The sequence below is a fragment of the Bos indicus x Bos taurus genome, chromosome 13 (assembly GCF_003369695.1).
Source record: "Bos indicus x Bos taurus breed Angus x Brahman F1 hybrid chromosome 13, Bos_hybrid_MaternalHap_v2.0, whole genome shotgun sequence".
NCBI lineage: Eukaryota > Metazoa > Chordata > Mammalia > Artiodactyla > Bovidae > Bos > Bos indicus x Bos taurus.
In genome coordinates this window covers 32,657,103-32,681,019 of record NC_040088.1, presented here as the reverse complement: position 1 = coordinate 32,681,019, position 23,917 = coordinate 32,657,103, and the positions used below count along the sequence as shown (strand labels likewise).

Below are 23,917 nucleotides of genomic sequence, written 5' to 3'. Positions count from 1 at the left end.
AACTTTGCAACATTTTCTTATTAATTCATCTCTTAGTAAGATTTAAAGTCAGGGAACTAAAGTCCACTACAGCAACAACCCCTTGGGCTTCCCTGGTGGCTCAGTGGTAAAGAATCTACCTGCCAATGCAGGAGACATGGGTTCAATCCCTGGGTCGGGAAGATCCCCTGGAGGAAGAAATGGCAACTCGCTCCTGTATTCTTGCCTAGGAAATCCCATGGACAGAGGAGCCTGGCAGACTACAGACCATGGGGTCACAAAAAAGTTGGACATGACTTAGTGACCAAACAACAACAACCCCTCAGCACACTTAACCATTATCAGATGTATTTTATAATCTTGCTTATCCAGAATTTGCAAGCTTCCTAGATTTCAGACTCAAAGAAAAAGCAAGCAACAAAATAAAAATAAAGTGACAGAAGATGAGGAGGAAGAGAGGTTTCTCAAAGATAAGAAAGCACAATTTACCAATTATAAAATAGTTCTCAATGTTTAATATCAGGGCAAACAATTGTTCAGTCACTAAGTCTTGTCCAACTGAGACCCCATGAACTACAACACGCTAAACTTCCCTGTCCTTCACGATCTCCCAGAGTTTGCTCAAACTCATATCCACTGAGTTGGTGAATTACACATATAAATAAGATGCCAAACTGTCAAATGAAAAAGTTTATCATTCTAGGCTTGACAAGGAAGAGATTTATAATACATTTGAGAATGATGTTTATTCACTACCACAAAAACAGCAATGTGAACTATAAGTTATCAATGGGAATTGATGTCTGTTATTTGGGACATTAACTCATGTGGAATAAGCCAGAGCAGAACAATTAAGCAATGTGCTACTTTGGGTACAAATTATTTCTTTGAAAATAACTCTCCTTTATGGGAAAGGTGAGTTAAGCTTCCAAAATTATATGTTTAAGGAAAAGGGGTAATATTATGAAAGGGCAAAAAGGGGCTTTTTTAGGTGCATTTGATTAAAATGCTTCTGTAAAACTTAGTCACCAAAACATCTGTGCTGAAAATTTTGTTGAGAAAACCCATTTTGTCCTCTGCACAGGAAGTCATTATGCAATAGGGAAAATATGCGATGATCATGTACCAAGCAGTTGTGTGGTTCTAAACTCAGGGTCTGACACACTGAAGTGTTTGCATAAACATGCACCATACTAGCCATTGAGGGGTCAGAGTTTCTTTGCCTAGGAAGCTATTATTACACAGAATTGTTAAAGACACAATTAAAATTATTGTCTCAACGTTGAAACCTATCATTTAGATTACTCAGAAAAAGAATGTTCTAAAGTCAGTTATCTAAATTAAGAAACAACTTCTACTATAATTATGTGTGAAATACTCAGAAGTGGTCAAAAATATTCATTTACAATTTAGAAAATTTAACCAAGCCTGCCTCAAAAGGCCAAGAAGCCAGTGTTTTCATGACATTCCATGGTCTGATTTTGAAACAATGTAACACTGAGTGGTCATAATGTCACTATACACCAAGAACTCTTTTTCATTGTGTGGAAATATTTTCGGGACAATTCTTCCTAATGGGCTTCCTTAGTCCACCCTTCTTTGTTCGTACTTCATCTCTGAGGCCACGCTCTGCAATAGACAAAAACATTAGCTTTACTGTAATGATTCCCAGGTTATAATTCTTTCATTTTTATTGAGTCTCCAGGCCTTGTCATAGCTGGCAGCTGGCATGAAGACCACACCACAGTGAGATGCCTTTTAATGATGGTTTCAAGGAGTATCAGATTTACACATGGTGACTTCAATCAACCTCCCTCAATCTAACACCCTGAATGTTGGAATCCATAGGTAAGCCTTTGACTTCTAGCTGTCACACTTTGACATCTTCCAGAGCACTAACAGTTTGAGAAGAAGCAATCTCACATTCTCAAGAAAGCTGCTCAGTTCTGGTGCAAAATACTAAAAATTATTTCATTTGATGTTGGTCTTTAAAACAGCTGAAGTCTAATCTTTTAATAGCTGTTTTAGATGAATGAAGTTTCTCTCACTGCAAAGTAATTTCAACGCTGAATCTATCACTTTTTGAATAATTTTATATATGAATTATATATTTATATATGTGCAGATATATAAGATGCCCACAATCATTATTATATATGTATATAAAGCTTCCCAGGTGACGCTAGTGGTAAAGAACCCGCCTGCCAATGCAGGAGACTATAAGAGACACATGTTCAATCCCTGAGTTGGGACGGTCCCCTGGAGTAAGAAATGGCACCCCACTCCAGTATCTTTGCCTGGAGAATCCCATGGACAAAAGAGACTAGCAGGCTACAGTCCGTGGGGTCGTACAGAATTGGACATGACAGAAATGAGTTAGCAATACAATATGTATGTGTGTATGTATATGTAATGTGTATATGTACAGAAAGAGCACGTTTACTGACTTTTGATCATTTTAAATAATCAGAATATCCAAAATATACAGTAGTCATTAAATAGGTTGAAAATAAGGGAAAGAAAAGGTACAAATTGATGTTTTATACTACAACGATGCAAAGAGGTATTCCCTTCCAAATTTTTAACTGATGTAATTTGGACGAAGTTTCAGTGAACAGATAGTTCTCTAAAGTTCTCCTTTATTCCTCTTTACTTTTGTTTCTTCTTAGTAAAAGTGGATACAATAATGGCTGAAGACAAATCAGTGGATCAGACTCTAGAGTGAAACAGATCTAGGTTCAATCCCCATCTTAACCACCGACCAATACTGGTCAAGGGTGTCCTTCACTATTGTCAAATGAGGAGACTGATAAAAGATCATGATCACACAGGTCTATTGTGAGGGTTAATGATAGGGATGTGAAGTTCAAGTACCTGGTATATAAAAGGCACTCACTTCAGAAATAGTGAAAGTTTCATTTAAAGTAAATCTGGTGCTTTTCCTGGATTTAGTTAAAATTAAAACTTATCGTGATATTTTCCTCATATATATATACTTGGTCACCTAGTACAACACATAAATATATAAATCAATAAAGCTTTCAAAAATACATCGTATGGGCCTGGAGCAAAGGAAATGACAATTTTTCTTGCTGAATGGTCTTTCACTCAGTGCTAAGGTTGATCACTTAATCTTGGAAAATCCAGAAAATTCAACAGCTAAATCTCTCACCTACACCCTAATTCAGCTCTTTGGGGCCTTTGTGTCACTCTGCAATCTGTTCCACCTGCACCTTAATAGGTGGTCAAGTCACAACTGAGTCCCAAAACTTCACTTTGGAATGTTCTGCCCTTTTAGGCTCAAAAAGAAAGTGTTTAGATTTAATGGTTTTATGGCCCATCAAATCCTGTGTGGTAGCCTCTAATTGCATCCAGGGGTAGGAATTTCTTTTTTAAATCTTTTTTTTTTTTTTTTTTGACAGTTTAATAAGAATTTACTAATATGCTGAGCATTCCTGGAACGCATTGGGTAGGTTTTAATTTTTCTCTATTTGAGGTCCCAGCACTCCCTCATGTGGTATTTGTTCACATAACAAGTCAGATGCAAAAGCATAAGTAAATATTTAATCTCTTTTTTTTTTCTTTCATTATTATTTCCCATGATTAAACAGAGCAAAAGAGCTAATGTACCCCCATGGGAAATGAAATAAAATTTTACTACATCCACCGTACATAAAACCAGAGAGATTTTCACAATGCTATAGTAAACATTTTATTAATTAGTTCTTCGAGAAATCAGATATACTCTACTTATTCTGCAAGATGGAAATTTAACCTAATGAGACCACTCTCTTTATGTGCTACTAGCATTTGTATTTATTATTTCTATTTGTTTCAATATATTAATATTTTGGAGAACTGATTTTGTATTCATCCCTGAAGGTTATATGACGAATAAAACTTAAAAATTAAAACCCAATCTAATACAGTTTCAAACAGATATGCCATTATAAGTAAGGGGCATTTGTATGACTACTTAAATATTATTGCTTGCTTAGTTGTTCAGTCATGTCTGACTTTTTGCAACCCTTTAGGCTGTAGGCCATCAGGCTTTTTCAGGCAAGAATACTGGAGTGGGCTCCTATTTGCTCCTCCAGGGGATCTTCTCCACCCAAGGATCAAACCCGCATCTCCTGTTTCTCCTGCTTTGCAGGCAGATTCTTTACCTGCTGAGCCACTGGGGAAGCTCCTTAAATGTTATAATAATTACCAATTATTAAAATGTTGACATCCATTGCAATAACCTCTTATTCATAGCACTGTGCATGGCAAACTGCTTTCCACTGAATGTTTCCTGGTTACTCCTTCCATCTTGCATGTGTGCATGCTAAGTTGCTTCAGTTGTATCTGACTCTGCAACCTTATGGACTGTAGCCAGCCAGGGACTATAGCCTTCCAGGCTCCTCTGTCCATGGGATTCTCTAGGCAACAATATTGGAGTCCTCCTCCAGGGGATCTTCCCAACCCAGGGATCGACCCCTTGTCTCTTATGTCTCCTGCCTTGGCAGGCTGGTTCTTTACCACTAGCACCACCTGGGAAGCCCCCCTTCCATCTTAAAAGAATTTTAATTTTTGTTTGTTTAAAGTTTAAGCACCTTTATTCATGCTCCTGAATTTTGCACAAGGTTCCTATTTCCTAATAAGTTTCATATCCTGTGGCTTATTCCATACTCTCAAAACTAAAGGGATAAAACTGTAAAAACATAGAACATTTGCAGTTAATATTCCAAGACTATATAACATATAGCTTGCTGTAGGGATCTTGCTGCAATTAGACTGATATGACATTTGGTAATATCAGTAACTGGCCAGAGTATTATAGACAACATTGTGTATTGTGATTAATAATCTTGAACCAGGCATTTAATCTCTCCAAGCCTCAGTTTCCACATCCACAGGAGTTGGATAAAGGGCTTTGGGCTCACACATTTTAAGACACAACTAGGGGATAGATCGGAGAGGGCAATGGGACCCCACTCCAGTGCTCTTGCCTGGAAAATCCCATGGGTGGAGGACCCTGGTAGGCTGCAGTCCATGGGGTCGCTAAGAGTCAGACACAATTGAGCAACTTCACCCTCACTTTTCACTTTCAGGCATTGGAGAAGGAAATGGCAACCCACTCCAGTGTTCTTGCCTGGAGAATCCCAGGGACGGAGGAGCCTGGTGGGCTGCCGTCTATGGGGTCACACAGAGTCAGACATGACTGAAGCGACTTAGCAGCAGCAGCAGCAGGGGATAGATGAGTTAAAAATTCAAATTTCCTGGCACATATTAATTGCTAAATAAATGTTGGCTATCATAATTTTCCACAAGACTTTGAAGTATCACTTTTTAAATTTATATGTGTTTTTTAAACACCTATTTGTTTTCAGCAAGATCCAGAGATAAATACTTATCTGATCAGTCTCCTCCAAACCAAGAAGGCAGCTTTAAGAAATAAAAATCCAGTGTAGGTAGATACTCACTCCACACTCTCTATCCTCCAGAGCTGGCATAGAGTTGAAAGTAAGTGGGCTGGGAGGAAGTTCCAGAAATGTAAGGAAGGGCAGGTCTCTACTTTGGTCTCTCTTTTTGTATTTGATGACATTTTAAAAATGGAACAAAATAATTTTTTATATGCTGAAAAAATTGTAAAGACCATCTATTCCTGTTGGGAGTTTTCTACTTTTGAATACTTTTTCTTTGTTTCTGTCTTAGCAACAGAACCCTTTGTTTGAAGGGTCACTCTTTTGAATCCCAATAAGTAACAAAAGTAGCTGTGTGCTCAGTGACACACTTAACTTCCCTGAGATACTTGGAAACAACTCCAGCTCCTTGGGACACCGGAAATAAACCACTGCTCTTGCATAAGCAGCTCACTTTATCAGTGCAGGAGCGTAATCATAGAGAGTGGAAATGGCCCGCCTCAAGGAGCGAAACTAGTTAGTGGTGAATTTCCACATAAATCAGATGCCCCAGCCTGGCAGCTCAGTGGTCAGCTGTAGCCCACAAAAGTATTTACTTTGGCCCACACATTGTTGCCCCAAACAGTTTTTTAAAGAATTTTGATTTATTTGCCAACGTTTAAAAACCAGGAGATTGCACATAAAAATCAAGGTTTCTGGCTTCTCTTAAAAAAATTTTTTTTGAAGATTTGGCAAACCCACATTCTCATTCCCATAGGGCATCAGTTAGCTGGAGGTAAGATGGGGCTACCCTCCTTCCATGGAATATGCAGTCTAGGCATGGTACCCTCTCTACCACTGAGCTTGCATTGTTGTTTTCTCAACTTCATCTCTCCTTGCACATTTACATTACCAACCTGGCCCTAAAAGCCATTTTTTGAGGTTTCTGCATAAAACTTAAAAAAAAAATTAAGCAAAGTAAAAAGAGCATTCTTTACTTCCACTAAGATATAAATGGAGTGTACTTTTCTGATGTGTGGAATGTATGGAAGAGAAATATTTTAGGGACTTGGAATCTCAGGGGCAAATAAAAGTTGAGCCCCACTTCAGGAAGCTTTTCCCAACATTTATCTCATGTGATTCTCACAAGAACTTCTAGAGGTAAGATCTCTTATTAAAGTAGGGTTGCCAGCTATAGCAAATAGACATAGGATACCCTGTTACAAATGAATTTTTATCTGAAATGCAACCACAGCTTGCTCTTTCGTTGCCATTTTGAAAAGAAAGAAAGTGTAGTTCCACTGGTCACTCTACAATCACAGTCATGTAAAAACAGAGAGCTCTGTTTTGGGGTTTAGTTGGTACTGGGGACATGTCCCACAGTGGTAAGGAGAAAGACCAAAGGACCCCTGAAGCAGGGCTCCATGAAGAAGTTTGCAGAACAGTGAGACCCTGGCACCATGACAACTTTCAGAACTTTCTAGCTGCTCATTCCAATTATTCAGGCCAGACCATTCCCTGGGGATTTGAATATCCTTCACTTAACTCTTACTGACCAAGCTAGGGGGAGCCCTTTCTTCAGAAAGGGCTGCTAACTATCACTTATTCTCCAAGTATTGTTAGTCGCTCAGTTGTGCCCAACTCTTTGCGACCCCATGGACTGCAGCCCACCAAGCTCCTCTGTCCATGAGATTTTTGGGGCAAGGATACTGGAGTGGATTGCCGTTTCCTTCTCCACCTATTCTCCAAACTTGGCTTCAATTTCTCCTGCTAACTAGGGACCAAGACTCTGGAAACAAGAAAGCTACATTAAGGGCCAGATAATTAGGAGAGTGAGAAAAAAAGTCCTTCACAACAACATCCATAGATTTCATAATCTCCACAAGGATCAAGCTAGCTTGAGAGTATGTCCATATTTGGAAACAATAGAGTAAATCAAATATTAGCTGTATAATTCCATGTTGATTTCGTCAGTTTTGAGAGAAAGAAACAATCTCTATCAAATACAAGCATCCCTCCACTTTTAAAGTGCCTATGGTTGTATTAATATTCAGTTAGCCACTGTCTTGGTTTGTATTCTTCCAGAAGCTGACAATGAGACAGTACTGTGAGCCTGAGACTTTTATTTGGGAATGATCATAAGCTAAGCTGAAGGAATGGGAAAGTGAAAGAGGAAAGGGAGGCAGCCAAGGAAGGGTGTGATATTGGGCAGGTGACTTCTGAAGGCAACTGGGGCCCAGGCTTACTGGGGAAACCCTGGGTGGTAGGATGAGAAAATACTTCCGTGACCCTGATCAAAGAGAGCTGGAGTATTTTTCTAACAGCCTGAAGGATGCTCTTCCACTCACCAACTTCCAACACCACCCCCATCAGCTCCTGTTGCCAGAGAAAATATTAGGCAAAAAGTTGCATGTTCTGATAGAAATGGGAAGTAACAAAGGAATATATGATGGGCACCAATAGCATCTGTTCCAGACACACATTTTTTCCTTCTGAATAATCTATCCATCCCACAACCAACACATACCAACCAAGGAGCCCTTTTTGTTAAGAGCTGATCACCACCACTTTGGAGGATTAATAGCCATACTACATAGACCATCAATCCATAGACATTGATAGGAACATAGAAGAAATCTTAAGAATGTTGAAATCCTTGAGGGATGATTCTACTACAAATATGGAATATAAACTGTCGTGTCAGTAGCCTGACAAGAACCTGTTCAGGATCTTAGCTTCTTGAAGCCAGTGTGTATAACCTTTCCTTGCGAATTCCTCTGTGTTCTCGGTGTCACTACATCATTTGCTCTGCCTGTTCTGCCTTATCCTAACGTCTATCAAGTGTTTCACTCTCCTGCATTCTCCTGGGGTAGGCATAGGCTGCTTCGCCTGCACCTTAAATAGCAAATTTTTTCCCTTTTACCTTTAGGGCTTCCCTGGTGGCTCATCAGGTAAAGAATCCACCTGCAATGTAGGAGACCTGGGTTTCAATCCCTGGATTGGGAAGATCCCCTGGAGAAGGGAACAGCTACCCACTCCAGTATTCTGGTCTGGAGAATTCCATGGACTATATAGTCTATAGGGTCACAAAGAATTGGACATGACTGGGCAACTTTCACTTTCACTTCACTTTCAGGGAATTGTGATTTACAGATAAATGGGCTTCCCCTCATAACACTTGTGGGATTTTCTGGAAATTAAAAACAACACAAGGTGGCTAAGAGCTCAAACTGTGGAGCCAGACTGCCGAGGTCTGAATCCTATCTGTATCATTTATAAATTCACACAATTTTGTGACCCTCGGTGTCTACTGTGTGCTTCAGTTTTTCATGTATCAGTTCAGTTCAGTCACTCAGTTCTGTCGAACTCTTTGCGACCCCATGAATCGCAGCACGCATGGCCTCCCTGTCCATCACCATCTCCTGGAGTTCACTCAAACTCACATCCATTGAGTTGGTGATGCCATCCAGCCATCTAATCCTCTGTCATCCCCTTTTCCTCCTGCCCCCAATCCCTCCCAGCATCAGAGTCTTTTCCAATGAGTCAACCCTTCGCATGAGGTGGCCAAAGTACTGGAGTTTCAGCTTTAGCATCAGTCCTTCCAAAGAACACCCAGGGCTGATCTCCTTCAGAATGGACTGGTTGGATCTCCTTGCAGTCCAAGGGACTCTCAAGAGTCTTCTCCAACACCACAGTTCAAAAGCATCAGTTCTTCAGTGCTCAGCTTTCTTCACAGTCCAACTCTCACATCCACACATGATCACTGGAAAAACCATAGCCTTGACTAGACGAACTTTTGTTGGCAAAGTAATGTCTCTGCTTTTCAATATGCTATCTAGGTTGGTCATAACTTTTCTTCCTAGGAGTAAGCATCTTTTAATTTCATGGCTGCAGTCACCATCTGCAGTGATTTTGGAGCCCCAAAAAGATAAAGCCTGACACTGTCTCCACTGTTTCCCCATCTATTTCCCGTGAAGTGATGGGACCTGACGCCATGATCTTCGTTTTCTGAATGTTGAATTTTAAGCCAACTTTTTCACTCTCCTCTTTCACTTTCATCAAGAGACTTTTTAGTTCCTCTTCACTTTCTGCAATAAGGGTGGTGTCATCTGCATATCTGAGGTTATTGATATTTCTCCCGGCAATCTTGATTCCAGCTAGTGCTTCTTCCAGCCCAGCATTTCTCATGAGGTACTCTGCATAGAAGTTAAATAAGCAGGGTGACAATACACAGCCTTGACGTGCTCCTTTTCCTATTTGGAACCAGTCTGTTGTTCCATGTCCAGTTCTAACTGTTGTTTCCTGACCTGCATACAAGTTTCTCAAGAGGCATGTCAGGTGGTCTGGTATTCCCATCTCTTTCAGAATTTTCCACAGTTTATTGTGATCCACACAGTCAAAGGCTTTGGCATAGTTAATAAAGCAGAAATAGATGTTTTTCTGGAACTCTCTTGCTTTTTCCATGATCCAGCGGATGTTGGCAATTTGATCTCTGGTTCCTCTGCCTTTTCTAAAACCAGCTTGAACATCTGGAAGTTCATGGTTTATGTATTGCTGAAGCCTGGCTTGGAGAATTTTGAGCATTACTTTACTAGCATGTGAGATGAGTGCAATTGTGCGGTAGTTTGAGCGTTCTTTGGCATTGCTTTTCTTTGGGATTGGAATGAAAACTGACCTTTTCCAGTTCTGTGGCCACTGCTGAGTTTTCCAAATGTGCTGGCATATTGAGTGCAGCACTTTCACAGCATCATCTTTCAGGATTTGAAATAGCTCAACTGGAATTCTATCACCTCCACTAGCTTTGTCCATAGTGATGCTTTCTAAGGCCCACTTGACTTTACATTCCAAGATGTCTGGCTCTAGGTCAGTGATCACACCATCGTGATTATCTTGGTCGTGAAGATCTTTTTTGTACAGTTCCTCTGTGTATTCTTGCCACCCCTTCTTAATATCTTCTGCTTCTGTTAGGTCCATACCATTTCTATCCTTTATCGAGCCCATCTTTGCATGAAATATTCCCTTGGTATCTCTAATTCTCTTGAACAGATCTCTAGTCTTTCCCATTCTGTTGTTTTCCTCTATTGCTTTGCATTGATCGCTGAGGAAGGCTTTCTTATCTTTTTTTGCTATTCTTTGGACCTCTGCATTCAGATGCTTATATCTGTCCTTTTCTCCTTTGCTTTTCGCTTCTCTTCTTTTCACAGCTATTTGTAAGGCCTCCCCAGACAGCCATTTTGCTTTTTTGCATTTTTTTGAATGGGAATGGTCTTGATCCCTGTCTCCTGTACAATGTCATGAACCTCAGTCCATAGTTCATCAGGCACTCTATCAGATCTAGTCCCTTAAATCTATTTCTCACTTCCACTGTATAATCATAAGGGATTTGATTACGGTTATACCTGAATGGTCTCGTGGTTTTTCCCTTCTTTCTTCAATTTCAGTCTGAATTTGGCAATAAGGAGTTCATGATCTGAGCCACAGTCAGCTCCCAGTCTTGTTTTTGCTGACTGTATAGAGCTTCTCCATCTTTGGCTGCAAAGAATATAATCAATCTGATTTCAGTATTGACCATCTGGTGATGTCCATGTGTAGAGTCTTCTCATGTGTTGTTGGAAGAGGGTGTTTGCTACGACCAGTGCATTCTCTTGGCAAAATTCTATTAGCCTTTGCCCTGCTTCATTCCGTATTCCAAAGCCAAATTTGCCTGTTACTCCAGGTGTTTCTTGACTTCCTACTTTTGCATTCCAGTCCCCTATAATGAAAAAGACATCTTTTTTGGGTGTTAGTTCTAAAAGGTCTTGTAGATCTTCATAGAACCGTTCAACTTCAGCTTCTTCAGCGTTACTGGTTGGGGCACAGCATTACTTCTCATATATAAAATGGGCCTAATAATAGTACCTACCTCTTTGGGTTGTTTGGAGGATGTGATGCTTTAATACTTGTAATGTGTTTATAAAAGTGCCTGGAGCATGGTATTAAGTGCTTAATAAATAAATCTAAAGGGGTAAGACTCCAGTAGGCCTTTAATAATGCCTCAGAGTTAGCGCTGGCAGGAAATAGTGTTAGATAAAACAGTCATGCCTAGGCTGTCAAAGTAGTTTCTAAGTAAGCTTTCTTCTCATTTTTCTTCCCACCTTACTCCCAGCAAAAAGGAGTAGTGACCTTGGAATCATCAGAAGTGAGTTGGAGAATAAGTCCTATTAATCACTAACTATGAAAACTTGCTCTGTATGGAACCAGCTCTTCACCTGCTGGGGACAGTGACACCTGTCAAATAGCAAATATAGTGATTTATGTAAAAATAATTCGCAGCTTCAGGGTGTTTTATCAATTCAATAAGCTTTGCTTATTGCCTTCTTCACTTCCTTCCATTCTCATCCATTCCTCCATGGTTCCTTCTCCAGTTTTCTCTCTTATTTTAAATTTAACTTTTATTGCACTCTTCTAAATCAAAGAAAATTCTATACATATAGACCAAAAATAAGAAGGTTATAGAGTCACATCTGATCCTATAGTCAGAATATCCATAACCCACAAATAAAATTTTGTAAAATGTGGTCTACATTCTTGGTCCTCAAAAGTAAATATATTCTAGGACCTTAATACAGTTTATAACGGCTTTTTAAAAATTCTTATATTGTAACATATTTCTATGCCAGTCAACTCTTCATTTCATATAATTTTTAAATGTTTACCCCATTTTTTATGCATCCTATTTTTTTGCAACCAATCTCTAATTCTGGGACATTTGAGTTATTTTCCTAACTTTTTCTTATTAAAAATAACAGGGACGGGACTTCCTTTGTGGTCCAGTGGCCAAGATTCCACACTTCCAATGCAGGGGGCCTGGTTTTCATCCTTGGCAAGGGAATTAGACCCCACATTGAAACTTCATTGCAAATCTGCATTGCATCAAAAGATCAGCTAAGATCATTGCCTCAGCTAAGACCTGACACAGCCAAATAGGCAAATACTTAAAAAATAATAATAACAGGCATAAAAATTCCTGAAGAAATGTCATTCCTCAAAATCATAATTATTTCCTTGGAATTCCTAGAGGAAATTTATAGCATCACATGGAATTGGTATTTTTAAAGCTTTGACAAACAGTTCCAAACTATTTTCTAGAAAGATTATTCCACTTTATACTCCTCCTAAGTTTAGTTCAGTCTCTCAGTTGTGTCTGACTCTTGGCGACCCCATGAATCGCAGCATGCCCAGCCTCCCTGTCCATCACCAACTCCCGGAGTTTACCCAAACTCATGTCCATCGAGTCGGTGATGCAATCCAGCCATCTCATCCTCTGTCATCCCCTTCTTCCCCTGCCCCCAATCCCTCCCAGCATCAGTGCCTTTTCCAATGAGTCAACTCTTCACATGAGGTAGCCCAAGTATTGGAGTTTCAGCTTCAGCATCAGTCCTTCCAGTGAACACCCAGTACTGATCTCCTTTAGGATGGACTGGTTGGATCTCCTTACAGTCCAAGGGACTCTCAAGAGTCTTTGCCAACACCACAGTTCAAAAGCATCAATTCTTCGGTGCTCAGCTTTCTTCACAGTCCAACTCTCACATCCATACATGACCACTGGAAAAACCATAGCCTTGACTAGATGTATCTTTGTTGGCAAAGTAATGTCTCTGCTTTTTAATATACTGTCTAGGTTGGTCATAACTTTCCTTCCAAGGAGTAAGCTTTCCTTCCAAGGAGTAAGTGTCTTTTAATTTCAAGGTTGCAATCACTATCTGCAGTGATTTTGGAGCCACCAAAAATAAAGTCTGACACTGTTTCCACTGTTTCCCCATCTATTTCCCATGAAGTGATGGGACCAGATGCCATGATTCATTTTCTGAATGTTGAGCTTTAAGTCAACTTTTTCACTTTCCTCTTTCACTTTCATCAGGAGGCTTTTTAGTTCCTCTTCACTTTCTGCCATAAGGGTGGTGTCATCTGCATATCTGAGGTGATTGATATTTCTCCTGGCAATCTTGATTCCAGCTTGTGCTTCTTCCAGTCCAGCGTTTCTCATGATGTACTCTGCATATAAGTTAAATAAGCAGGGTGACAATATACGGCCTTGACGTGCTCCTTTTCCTATTTGGAACCAGTCTGTTGTTCCATGTCCAGTTCTAACTGTTGCTTCCTGACCTGCATATAGGTTTCTCTTAAAAATGCACATTTTCAACATGCATATAACCTCATCCCACGATTTAATCTTAAAATAATATAATTTGATAGTCAGAAAACACAATATTATAATTTATATTTATTTGATAATCATGGATATGATAAAATATTTTATATATTTAATATGTTTATTGGCCATTTTTATGTCTACATTTGTGAATGTCCTATTTGAATTTTTTCATTTACATCTTTTCCTCCATTTAGGGGTTATATGTTATTTTATTATTCAAACATAAAGCTCTTTACACAAAAAGGACATTAACCTTTTGCAGTCTCATATTTTTTCAATTCATTTTGGTTTACCATTTGTTTTAATCTTTTATAGAAATTTGAGAGTGTGGAAATTTCCATTTTTGTGTGTGTGCTGACTTGTTTGCTTTTGTTTTACTGTTTGTGATCTATAACATGTTTGAGAAGTTCTCTCTTATCCAAATTTTAAGTAGACCAATACCATTTCTCCTTTTTCCCCTTCTCTCTCTCCATATTTCAGGATTACTGTAGATAAATGGTTGGGGCTCCAAGGGTCACTTGTCTCTGTGGTCCCAAAATTAAAGACCTAAATCTTCCCAGCACAATCTCACTGAGTCAGGCTGATATTCAAAGCAGTAGTTTGTGGAAGACATTTCAAGGAGGAAAGTGAATTCACAAGCTCCTTGATTCTTAGAATTAAAATTCTTTAAAAATAGTATTTAGTTCCTGCTCTTTGGTCCTGAATTTCCTGCCTTCCTTGGTTTAGTCACTAAGTCTTGTCCGACGCTTGCGACCCCATGGACTGTAGCCTGCCAGGCTCCTCTGCCCATGGGATTCTCCAGGAAATAATATTGAAGTGGGTTGCCATTTCCTTCTCCTACCTGCCGTCCTTAGCATAAAAAAAAAAAAAAAAATCAGATAAAATGTGTTACCAACTTTTATACATGCTTCTGAAGCAGAATGTGGGGAGATTTATCACTGCACATACCTTTTCAAATATCCATAGTTGCTAGCAGACTGGGAAGTTGACAAATTACCCTTAATTAGGAATTTCTGCATTTCATATTTGAATTTCTCATTATTCCCTCCTAAGGCAGTTGAAAACACTCTATTTTGGGGAATATAACCCATCCATAAGCAAACTATAGCAGAAAACATAACCAACCAAGTCACAGTATTTGCTGTTTGACAGTGAGAATCATGTGGGTTTAGGGGAAGCAAAAAGAGCTTTGAAAATGAGGTGGATGTGAAGTTGAGTCCATCTCTGTATGCCTAGTTGTGTCCCCATGGGTGAGTCCCTTTCTCAGACCTCAATTTTTTGAGATGTTGATATTAATACTCACAGTATGAATAAAAGTCAGTGAGCCACTACTCCATGCCAGGTACTGGTACTTTGTATGTGAAAATTCAGTTAATCCTTACAGTAATCCAGGGAGGTAGGTGTTATTTTTATCCCCATTTTACAGCTAATAAAGCTGAAGCACACAGAGTATCTTGCTAAAGTAATACATCTAGAAGGTAGAAGAGCAGGACGTGCAAGAACAGGCATTTCTATGCCAGTCAGTGAGCTTAACTATTGTGAGTATAAAAACATCCAGGGAAGTGTTTGCTTGATGCATACAGAGAAGACAGTCACTAAGTATTAGTTTGTTTCTGTCCTTTGAGTGAGAACCTTCTTCCTACCTCGCACCGTTGCAAGCTCCCCATCCACGTGAGCCATGCACTGCATGGCAGTGGCCCCAACGCAGATCGGCATGCTGACTTTTTGCCCTAAAACAGAAGTCGACAGGTCTATTTCAGCAACGTTCCGGAGCATCCTTGGATATAGCTTCCACCTAGAATTTGGGGGAGGGTGGAGAAAAGGTTTGAGAATTTCAAGTGTTTGAGTTAGAAAAAGAAGATATTCTTGTGTATTTCCCAGCAAGCAAATTACTTCACAAAGCTCAAGGAAATTAGGAAATTTTAATGCTTGTTAAGATAGAAAGTTATCAATAAGATTAATAATAAACCTCTCAAGTTATTGTTCTTAGTCAAGAACAATTAAACCGTAGACATCACCCATTTGAGTCTACAGCCTTTTGCTCTTTGAGAAACACATTTGCATATCCAATCAAGATCTAGAAGAGTTCCACCATCCTGAAAAATTGCCCCATTTCCTTTCAATCCCCTAACATCCTCTGATCATTTTGTTGTTGTTGTTCCTATAGTTTTACTTTGCAAGAATATCATAAAAATGGAATCATATATAGTTCGTCCTGAAATTATATATAATTGATCCTTGAACAGGGCAGGGGTAGTGGGGTGGGTCAGTCCTTTGCACAGTGGAAAATCTGTGTATAACTTTACAGTTGGATCCTCCAGATCTCTGGTTTCACATCCACAGATTCAAGCAACTGCAGATCATGTACTACCTTTTCGGTGTAAAAAAAAAAAAAGAAAAGAAAAAAACCCATGTATATGCGTACTTGCTAAGTTCAAATCCATATTCAAAGGTCAACTCTAGTATATGGCATTTTGAATCAGGCTTGGGATGTGGCTCAGCTGGTTAAGAATCCGTCTGCAATATGGGAGACCTGGGTTCAGTTCCTAGGTTGGGAAGATCCCCTGGAGAAGGGAACAGATACCCATTCCAGTATTCTGGCCTGGAGAATTCCATGAACCGTATAGTCTGTGGGGTGGCAAAGAGTCAGACATGACTGAGTGACTTTCACTTTCACTTTTTTTTAGCTCAGCCTAATGCTTTTGAGATTCATCCATATTGCTGCAAGCATCAATAATTGTCGTTTTCAGTTGATGGTGAGTATTCCATCGTAAAAATGTAGCACAGTTTATCCATTCTCAAGATAAGAATATTTGGAATCTTTCAACTTGGGGTGATAATAAATAATGCCACCATAAGCATTCACCGGAAGGTTTCTGTGTGAACATAGCTTTCATTTCACTTCTTCCAAGCCATTTTGAAGACAGTATAGAACGGCATGGGCATTAGATTAGAGTTTAAGAAGATATCCTATGTCTACGTCATCTGTTCTTTTTTCTTACAGACAGTAGCTTCAGGCAATTACTTGTAAAATTATGATGTGGTTTCTTCAAAATCCTTGATCTGAATTCTGTATCCATTGAAGTATGACGATAAGGTAAGATGGGTTTTTTTTTAGTAAATTGAGCATTTTCCCCAAAAATGTTATTTGGCAGAGACTGGAATTTTTGACCCAAAGAATTTTTGACCCCTGACCATTATCTAAAATTATTTTTTCTGCAGTTCTTTTGTGTGGCAATGTTAGTTACTAACAAACCAAGAAACAAACTAGTAAAATTTACAGGAAAACTAGTTCTCTTTTCTCTCTGCAAAATTTATATCTCCTATTTGTTCAGGATTATTTTCTCCTCATTAGTAATTGATTAAAACTGAAGAACATACAGCCCCAGTTTCTCATGAGCATTAAGGCAATAAACCTGTGAGTACACATGCATATATACCTAACTAGCACTCACCTTCAGGACTTAGATTTAATTCTGCTTCCAGATAGATCAAGATTTTTCATTAATACAGTGAAGTGTGATTTAGTAACAGAGTCACCAAAATAAATGGAACCTCCCAAGACTTAATTGAAGCCTACTTCCTCCAGCGGAAGAAGAAATTCTGCCTTAATGTTGCTTTGAGGAATAGCTAAGGGTCTGTAATATAATCCTTCCTCACATAATAAAGTAAAAACATCCAACCCCTGCAAAACATAATAAAGAAGTTTAACGGTGATTTCTCTGCAATTCCTTTGAACAACATAATTGTCTTGATTTTCTGTCACACCACATGCTCTGCTGCTGGAAGTCTTTTCTTCTCAACTGACCCTCACAGCATGATTCTTTGATCTCCATTCTGAATGGGGAGATGCAGAAACCTTGAAGAGAAATTTTACTACCAGTCATCTCTAAGTGTATTATTAGAATGAGAGAAAAAGATTTAATAGCAGCCGTTGGCATGCTGGCCTTGGAAGGCATTAATATTTACTTAGAGCTGAGAAAACAATGGAAGCTTTTATGAAGAGCACACACAGAGCTGCAGGGCATTAGCCATGTGTGTGTTTGTGTGTCAGAAGGAACATTTTCAGATATCCAGTTCCCCTTGAATCACGCAAGGCTCAACCCTTTCTTCTACAGGCAGCAATTTCATGCTTGTCCACGAGGTGGCGAAGTCACTTTAATAACTATGCTCTCGCTTCCCACACATATAATTTCCTGCCCTGATGATGACGTTACAGAGGCATCAACCAACAGCACAAAATGCAATTCCTAGACCAAATTAGATGAGATCAGTGGTGTGGAAAATGTATGCTTTCTAAAAAGTCCTTCACATTTTGAAGTGTTCCAAAGAGCAATTACAACTTAACCTTGTCAGGTAATCCCAATAGTTCTGCAAGCCCCACCCAATCTCATCCCGAATTTAAGTTATTTTTTCACAATCTTACATAAAACTAGCTTACTACAACCTTGGACCCTGGTTTTATGGGACTTCCACTTTGGAAAAAAATATGAAGATTGACAAAACAATTGAACCAGCTGAATAATAAACATTTTTCAAAGGTTTCTTAAATGAAGTGGTGCAAAAGTGGAAATCATTTTAACATCCAACAAGGGCCTCAATTTTATGTTATCATAAATCAGGTCCCCAAGAGGAAGTACACTGATGAAGGAAGAAACCCTCTCATCATCCAGTTTTGAAGTTCTGTGCTGTTATTGAATCCCACCAACTCAACACAGTGAATTAATAATTTATAAGTACTGTAAGATGATCATGTCTTCCCAAATGGCTCAGTGGAAAAGAATTTGCCTGCCAATGCAGGAGACTCGGATTCAATCCCTGGGTCAGAAAGATCCTCTGGATGAGGAAATGGCAACCCACTCCAATATTCTTCCTTGGAAAATTTCATGGACAGAGGCGCCTAGTGGGCTAAAGTCCATGGTGTCACAAAAGAGTCCAACACGACTTAGCAAGTAAGCAATAAAAATGATGATCATATTAATTTCTCCACATGAATTACTTATTCTAAGCATTAAAAATGCATAACATATATATACATACATAAATTGTGTATATGTATATATAAAATATGCTACAAGTTTTAAAATCTTATTTGTTACTATTTATTTCTCAATATTGAGAGAACTTTAAAACATTTAACTGGAATATTGATACTTCTGAGACACTTGGTAAAGAAGAAGGAATTTAAGTCGGAAGAAAACACAGCCAGGTAAATACTATATTTAAACAGTCAAGCCATTTTCGGAGTGCCTCTGTGCGTAGATAAGTTTCAGAAGGCCCATGAATCTCCTGAAATATGCATGTGTGTGTGTGTGTGTGTGTGTGCGCGCGCACGCACGCGTGCGCACATGTGTTTGTGTGTGTAGTTTGTAATACATGTCTGGATAAAAAACCACAGCTTTGAGGTCCAAAGTGGGGAGAGTGAGAGATTTCCAGGGGAGAGGGAGGGAGATGAAGAGAAGAAAAGAAAAGGGAGAAGAATGATGAGGAGGGAGAAGGATGAGAAGATGACGGAACTGATGTGAGATCTCTTGCCATGTGACTTTTCAAAAAATGAGACAATTAACCGCTTTTCATAATGCAAGAGAAAAATCAGCTTGCTTACCTGTGGTGCCAAGTAGCTGAATGATTCTGTGACATTTACACCTATGAGAACACTAACAATGCCCCTGGTGAATATATATTGCTTCTCAAATGTTTAAGAGACGGAATGATGTCACTTTTACCACCTCTTATTTGAGAAAATCCATGCAATTTTCAGTGTCACTAAGTGCATTAGGGACGATGAGCTTCCTTTACTAATATCCCATGACTTATAAACACCCAAATTGGAGAATCATATTCCACCAGATAATTTCAAAAAAAGCCACAAAATGTGTGCAGACCATGTATGAGAAAGATAATGTGTTTCTCACATTATAACCCTGGTTAATGTATAAGAGAATCTAAGAACTATCCTTTTGAAAATTAACTCCAAACTTTCAGCCCACACGAAATCTAACAAGCTGACATTTTTCATTGTTCCTGTCATAATTGGCAATAGGAAACTCCATTCTTTGGGTAGTTCTATTTGACTTTATTTGTCTTTTGTGTGTGTGTGTGTGTGTGTGTGTGTGGGAAGCAGACACAATGTTATTACAGCCTCAAGTCTTACCCAAAAATATCTCCAAGCAACTGCTTTGTCACCTAACTGGTCTGTGTCCCCAGAACCCCAAAAGGTGGTTGTCAGAGCTGGGTGCAGAGATAAAAGGTGTCATTGTGCATTCACATCATTTGCTATACCCCTGGGATAGGGAGGTTATAAATTTCACAACTGTCTTTAAAATACTCTGTCGTGTGTCACAGTGGGTTATCTGAGGTTTGCTTGATTTGTCATCTTCATTTGAATTAGAATGAGAGCTTTCAGACTGATTGCCTTCATCCCATCAAGCCAAAGCCATCACCTCGAAGAACATCTATTTTACCTCCACGTGATCAGCTTTATGTTTTTCTGGAACTCTCTTGCTTTTTCTATGATCCAGCAGATGTTGGCAATTTGATCTCTGGTTCCTCTGCCTTTTCTAAAACCAGCTTGAACATCAGGAAGTTCACGGTTCACATATCGCTGAAGCCTGGCTGGGAGAATTTTGAGCATTACTTTACTAGCGTGTGAGATGAGTGCAATTGTGCGGTAGTTTGAGCATTCTTCGGCATTGCCTTTCTTTGGTGTTGGAATGAAAACTGACCTTTTCCAGTCCTGTGGGCACTGCTGAGTTTTCCACATTTGCTGGCATATTGAGTGCAGCACTTTCACAGCATCGTCTTTCAGGATTTGGAGTAGCTCAACTGGAATTCCATCACCTCCACTAGCTTTGTTCGTAGTGATGCTTTCTAAGGCCCACTTGACTTCACATTACAGGATGTCTGGCTCTAGGTCAGTGATCACACCATCGTGATTATCTGGGTTGTGAAGATCTTTTTTGTACAGTTCTGTGTATTCTTGCCACCTCTTCTTAATATCTTCTGCTTCTGTTAGGTCCATACCATTTCTGTCCTTTATTGAGCCCATCTTTGCATGAAATGTTCCCCTGGTATCTCTGATTTTCTTGAAGAGATCCCTAGTCTTTCCCATTCTGTTGTTTTCCTCTATTTCTTTGCATTGATCGCTCAAGAAGGCTTTCTTATCTCTTCTTGCTATTCTTTGGAACTCTGCATTCAGATGTTTATATCTTTCCTTTTCTCCTTTGCTTTTCACTTCTCTTCTTCAGACACGACTGAGCAACTGATCTTATCTGATCTGATCAGCTTTATGATACAGAGTAAGAACTGAAAGTTCATCCAGCAAGTTACATGACAAAAAAAGGATTGGAGATGCTAGACAGGCAATGTGTGTTGTAATAAAAGCTCCTCACATGGTTGATAATAATCCTCTATCCTCCAGAAGAAAAAAAAGAGTCTGATAGTACATTTTTCCCTCCTTTAAAGCTGAACAAAAGAGAATGCTCAAGGTTCATAGAAAAGGTGGCATTTAAAACTCCTTCTCATTGTCTGTGTCCTGTCCCTAAGTTACTCACTCAATACTTAGGCTGAGTAGGCTGGGAATACCCACTGCTGGGGATAGCTGTGTAATTCACAGAAGCTGTGAGGCGCTTTTCCAGGCCACACAGAAGTCACCACAGTCTTCTGTGTCTCACAAGGTTTCTAGAATTTCAAGGGTTGAAGAGGTGTCTGGTTTGCTACACCCCTTCGCTCCATCTTGAAGATGTCCATTGGGCCAATTGTTTTGGGTCCATTTTTCACCAGTTCAGCCACCAGTATTTTTGAGGCCAAAGGTCAATGTGCATCCCTTGAAATGTAAGCTCCACTGGACAAGAACTTTCTTCACCTGGCTCACTCTATCCTCAACATGTATTGAATCGAACCCACTGAGATACCTAATGTGTGAGGCAATTAACCAACCAGCATGTGGTGAGGGGTGTTAAAGGGCGAGGAAGGCTGTGCAAAAATGGACTAGGTGGTCCCTTGAGCACTGTGCCTTGAGGAATGCTGATGGACACCAACTCCATTATCCTCCCAAGGCCCTGAGATTTCCTTGGTTAAAATTACCTATTTGGGTTTAAGTGTTGCTTTCAGGAAACTACTAATAGGCAAACCACATCACTTGTGAACAGAGTTGAGATGAGCCCAAGTAGGGGCAACTTCTGAGAGCAGAAAACATTGAAGGACCTGAAATACCCCATAGCAGTTGGATAAAATCATCAGAAGTTTAAGCAGCTCCACTCTTTGCCAGCTTTTCCCTTGCCATGGCTCCCTAGCATTTATTAAATCTCATTTGTGTCCCAGGAAAGATCTGAGACAAAGTCAAGGCTTGAAGGAGTTTGGGGAAGCTTCCCCTGCCTTTCACCCCACGCTCAGGCTCATACACTGATTTGTAGGTGATTTGGTGCTGTTTGCTGGGAAACACCATGGTTAGAATGATTTCATTTCTCCTAATACACACATAGGAAAATGAGCCTGAGTGATTTTGCTCTAGGCTAAAGCAGAAATCAGGAAGAAAGGCAGATTCTTTCACCTGGGTACTTTTTTCCCTTTTTGTTTATCACCATCCATGAGTGCCCACATTTGCTGGCTTCACTACAGGTGCATGAGCCTCATAGACTGTAGTATATTGAGGGCTCCCCTCCCCTACTCCAGCAAATAAACCATTTCCTAACTGCATAAGCTGTGACATCCACCATCTTGGGCTTTGAAATATGAAAGTCAGTGGAAAACTAATTTGGGAAGAGAGATGAAGCCCTTTGGAGGAGAAAAGAAACCACAAAGTGAAAGATTAATGCCATATAGACAAACTTGAATCTAAAGTAAAAATTTAGAAAACAGTAATCAAAATGAATGATAATGGAAAAGCAGCATGATGGCAACATTTGAGGCAACCATCTGATCTGGTTTGCCCAGATAAGACAGTTATCTCCTGTTTAATACTAACAGTTTTCTATACCATAAATTAGACTGTCGGAGAAAAAGAGAATGGAATCATCAGAATTTATCACCATTTTTATACACAGTTAGGTGAATTATCCACATAATTCCAAGTGAGGAAATTTAGGGTTAGCTTTTTCCAAGCAAATTTAAAGCCCAATATTTCTCACAGCCCCATGAATTTTCCCTCTCTACTAAACATAATATCTAAACAAGTAAGTCCATACCATCATTATTAAAACTGAAATATAGTGCTTTGATAGAATATCTTTGTATAATTTTAAAACATGGTTTTAAAAATATTCTTACCTGGAAAATGCTGCAATATTATCAGCCAAGGTTTCCTGATCATTTGCCCCAGATTTATAATAGTCATATATAGACTTCTGAAGTACAGATTTAGCATGTTGTTCATAATCACTGATGCAAACAAGCCGAGAGGACATTTTCCTGGGCTATTGCAAACCCTGGGATGTTTTTCCCCCTGTGTTGCTTTCTACACTCTGACAATTCTGTTATTAGTCATTTATTAACAGACTTTTTCCAAAGTTCAAATTTAGTTCTCTGTTGCTTACATTAATTAAGTGAGCAAACACATGCTTAGACTTTGAAATTTTATTTGCAGCTGCCTGCCAAAGAGCAGGTAGTACATCTAAGCCTCAAGAAATTGGGTTGAGGGGACAGCAAGAGGGGATTAGGTGTCTGTTACACTAAAAAGGCAGGAGAATGAGGAAAAATTAAAAACCTAGAGCAGTACTTGCCTAAAGCCGCCCTTGGCACAATTCTGCCAAAGGCTGTTTCTTCCCTACTGCGTGTGTCTTTGCTATTTAACTGGTACCCAGAATTTGCTGCACACTCACTTTTCTTTCCATATTTGGATCATGCACATACACAAAAAAGAGCTTATGACATAAATGGGGCATATGTTACCAGAATGGAGACTCCTTCCAGGGCCCGAGGGTGGGCTGTTGTGTAACACTAAGAAATGAATTATCTAAAGAGACACGTGTACTCACAAAGCAAAAGACTTTATTGGTAAGGGGTGCCTGGGCAGAGAGCCGCAGGGTAAGGGAACAGGAGAACTGCTCTGCTGCGTGGTTTACAGTCTCAGGTTTAATGGTAATGGAGTTAGCTTTCCAGATAGTCTCTGGCTTTTGCTTGTACCCATATTTGGTCTGACTCAGGATCCTTCTGGACTTTCCCAGGTGGCTCAGTGGTAAAGTATCTGCCTGCAATGCATGAGACTTGAAGGAGACATCGGTTTGATCCCTGGATTGGGTAGATGCCCTGGAGAAGGAAATGGCAACCCATTCCAAAATTTTTGCCTGGAGAACTCTTTGGACAGAAGAAGCTGGCAGGCTACACCTGTACAGGCTACAGACTACTGTTCGCAGTCACAAAG

General features: G+C 39.5%; 1 protein-coding gene across 1 annotated transcript in view; it reads right to left on the bottom strand.

The window, feature by feature from the left end:
* The window catches only part of HAO1 (hydroxyacid oxidase 1), a 64,259-nt gene extending 41,244 nt beyond the window's left edge, over positions 1-23,015 (bottom strand). Inside the window, exons 1-2 of the mRNA XM_027559392.1 lie at positions 22,825-23,015; positions 15,201-15,352 (exon numbers count right to left, since the gene is read on the bottom strand). Of these exons, the coding sequence (XP_027415193.1) occupies positions 15,201-15,352; positions 22,825-22,961 (289 nt within the window). The 5' untranslated portion in view covers positions 22,962-23,015. The remainder of the gene's footprint in view (positions 1-15,200; positions 15,353-22,824) is intronic.
* Positions 23,016-23,917: the final 902 nt, after the last annotated feature.